The 3307-nt window shown below is 41.2% G+C and overlaps 1 protein-coding gene across 1 annotated transcript; it reads right to left on the bottom strand.

The window, feature by feature from the left end:
- Positions 1-232: 232 nt before the first annotated feature.
- On the bottom strand, positions 233-2676 carry MSL2 (male-specific lethal 2 homolog (Drosophila)). The gene has a single exon (XM_009284950.2). It carries the CDS (start codon positions 2590-2592, stop codon positions 1075-1077), a length of 1518 nt encoding a protein of 505 aa, XP_009283225.1. The 5' UTR covers positions 2593-2676; the 3' UTR covers positions 233-1074.
- Positions 2677-3307: the final 631 nt, after the last annotated feature.

Genomic DNA, 3307 nt, shown 5'->3' with positions numbered 1-3307 from the left:
TGTGTATCCCAGGCACTGATCGGCAGCAGAGAGGGGAAAAAAGTCAGCCAAGGAGTCTCTCTGTAACCCACAAAATCCCCTCTCTTTTCTAGAAGCAACAGCAGTAAAATCAGCAGGAACTCCAAAAAAAAAAAAAAAAAAGGGGGGGGGGGGGGGGGGAGAGTGAGGGGTATAAAAAAACTTACCCCTTTTGAAAAAGGTGGAGGGGGGGAGGGGGGGGGGGGGGGGGGGGGAGAGGAGAGAATGGTGCTAATAAAACTTGAGCCTTCTTTGTGTACAAGTAATTTTCTCGCCCCAGCCAAAATAGTCAGTAACATGTCAAACAAACGGAGTTGGCATGGCAGTCATAGCTGATCAGGAACGTGACCTGTGGAATTGTCAAGAAAACAAAAAAATGAATGATGTTGTTAACAGGGACGGTGTATCTGAGTCAGCAGTTTGATGTTCATACCTAACCAACTGATCTTCCTGACCCTTGTCTGGAGACTGAGCTGCTTTTTGGGCTATTAGCTTTCTCAATATATTACTAAACTTTTTTACTTTTAAACTGTTCCATAGAGTAGATAATTTCTGATTGTGAGAATTGGTTATCTACCCTTTTCAAACTGTATTCTCCAGCTCAATGCCGCATTTCCTACAGGAATATTAGGTGATTTTTCTAGTAATGGTGACTGTAACTAATCAATAATTACTTTTCTACATCATAATCTAGCACAGTTTAGATGGACTAACTAGATACCACTTTTCTACATTTAAGCAGAAGCTTTGACTGAGCACAAAGCATGACCAAGTACAATGAGGTTAATAAATTCCTTGCCAAAGTTCTTGTGATAAAATCATTTACATCAGCAATTGATCTCAAACTATGAGGTGCTGTAAGAACTAAAAACAGTTTTAGGGTAACTCCTCCATTATCTGCAACTATTTCCCAGACACTAATACACATAACATAGCAATGAAAAACACTTGATACAAGTGATCTAAACGCAGGAGCTCCAGCAAGTTAAACAGAACCATAGCTGCCTTAAAACTGTAGCAGTTCCCCTACTGATGGCAGGGAAAAGAAAGAAAGATTCAACAGTCATATCTCATGTCTATAGCTTCATCCAAACTTTTATCATCGTGTGTACTGGCAGCTAAAAACGTAGTTACTGGTGACCCTGTCACATTGATTACACTGGTGCTTGTGCTGGCATTGCGCACCGCAATGCTTGTCACATTAATGCCCAAAGTAAGCCTAGTCTGCTCCAAGGCCTTTTCTGGCACTGCAAATGCCTCCAGCTTCTTCTCCCCATTAGCCATGTATGAGTTTTGGCAGCCACGGCATATGCAGTCAAGGCAGGCTTTGCGGTTAGAATAGCAAGGGCAGCGTTGGCCACGGCATGTAAGAACACTTGGATTTTGGGTGGCACGACCACATTTACACCCTTTCTTTTCTTGTGGCTTTTTATACACAGTTTTTGTTGGGCTTCCTGGCATAACGTTACTGCTAGGAACTTTCTCCTTTGCTTTGTCTTTTGTTTTCAGCACCCCTGGTTTGGCTTTTGGGTGAGATTTCTTAGGGGCATGTTCTAAATTCTTTTTCATGCTTTTGTTAGACAGGAGCACAGTTTTACTTATTTTGGGAGTAGTGCCTCCGTTAGGTACAGTTGCAATAGGCTGCAAAGACATTTTATTTTCCTGTTTCACTGTTACAGGAGCTGATGCTCCCAATGTTGGGCCACAGATGATGCTGGAAATGGGTAGAGGTTGAACCTTTTCACTGTCGCTTTCTGATCGAGATCGCTTTCTGTTTAACTTAACTACCTTAGGCGTCGCCGCTGTACAGGAGATTCCGTGAGGAGAAGCATCTGTGGACATGAAAATGTTATGGCTAAGAGGTGGGGGAGAAAGCTGCAGAAAAGGGCCGTTAGTCATGTTTGCTTCCAAGCTGGGCTGCAAATTAGAATCACAGACTTCAGTATTTGAAACGGTCTCTAAGCTCCGGAGAACTTCCTCAACACTAAGGAGAAGCGAGCCACCTGGTTTTATATCTTCACTGAAACTGCAGATGTCGATGCCTGTCGTACACAAGTCACTAGTAGAAACTGTATCACACACAGGCTGCAGGCTGCTAGAGATATCTTCAGTTTTTATATACTCTCCAGTACTACAGACATCAATTGTGTTTGCGTGTTCAGGAGAAGGAATATTCACTCCAAGTTTATCTACCGAAAGCCCATTACAATTGGGCAACCCGTTGATAACAGAACCTCTAATATCAATGTTGTGTGTGCTTTCAGGTATTGATGTAAAACTAGCTGGAGGATCAGTTGTGAGTTCTGAGGTTGAAGGTACGGGGGAATGTGTCAAACACAAAGCCAAGGCTGTATCGGAAGATTTTTCTGTCTCTTCATGGAGTGGTGATCCATCTTTGAGCAAAGCCAAAAGATCTGCAGAACAATCAACGGCTTGGATAATATCTCGTGCCAGTGGAGTTTGCGTTATGTATTCGCAGAGCTTCTTATAGCAGTTCACTAAGATGCTTAGCTGCTTATTCTCCTCAAACTGTTCGTAGTCCTTGCACCAGCTACATGACGGTTTCATCATCATCTTCTTGCCTTTACAAGTTTTGCAGACATAATGCTGACATGTGGAGTTGGTAGGAGCAATAGGGTCTTGTAGCAAATTTCCTAAGGAAAAAAGAAAGAGAAAGATTACAATGGACTCAAGGCAGGTTTTCAGGACAGGACGGAATGAATTTGTTGTACTATCAAAAAAATTGCCTGAAAAAGTTCAGTAAGTCACAAGAAAACATACCATCCAGACAACAGTCTGTAAAAATTTTCACAGCTGCCATATCTGGTTTTAAAACAACATTAAATTAAAAAAAAAAAATTAGAAGAAAACCATCACATCATAATTTGTTGTGCTGCTGCAGCCTTTAGAAACACTCTCAACTAAAACACTACCCTCGTCCCCTTCAGCAGTTTCTTCCATTGAAACTTACAAAACACAGAAGATTTTTAGGAATTTGCCAAAAACGCAACAATAAACTCCCATGAAGAGCTACTGCAGAGATTTTAATGAAATTAGTGAAAACAAATGGCAATGGAGCAGAGGAAAACTCTAAGAGGAATGTAAAAATGATGAAATATCAACCCCAAAAGGAAAGAAGAAACAGCAGACTTTGTTTTGCTTTTCATTTAGCTGGGACTAAAAATAGAGCCTAGCTTTATGACAGTCAATGCCATGAATAAAGCACAGAGTTTTTAACTTTGCAAGCAACAAAAAGAGTTAAATGCATCCCATGAATTCTTACAAACAC

Source organism: Aptenodytes forsteri, unplaced genomic scaffold, assembly GCF_000699145.1.
Source record: "Aptenodytes forsteri isolate BGI_AS27 unplaced genomic scaffold, ASM69914v1 Scaffold679, whole genome shotgun sequence".
NCBI lineage: Eukaryota > Metazoa > Chordata > Aves > Sphenisciformes > Spheniscidae > Aptenodytes > Aptenodytes forsteri.
This window is presented reverse-complemented; position numbering and strand designations above follow the sequence as displayed.

Coding starts and splice junctions, on each gene's coding strand:
- MSL2 (XM_009284950.2), bottom strand. CDS start 2,592: ATGATGATGAAACCGTCATGTAGCTGGTGCAAGGACTACGAACAGTTT.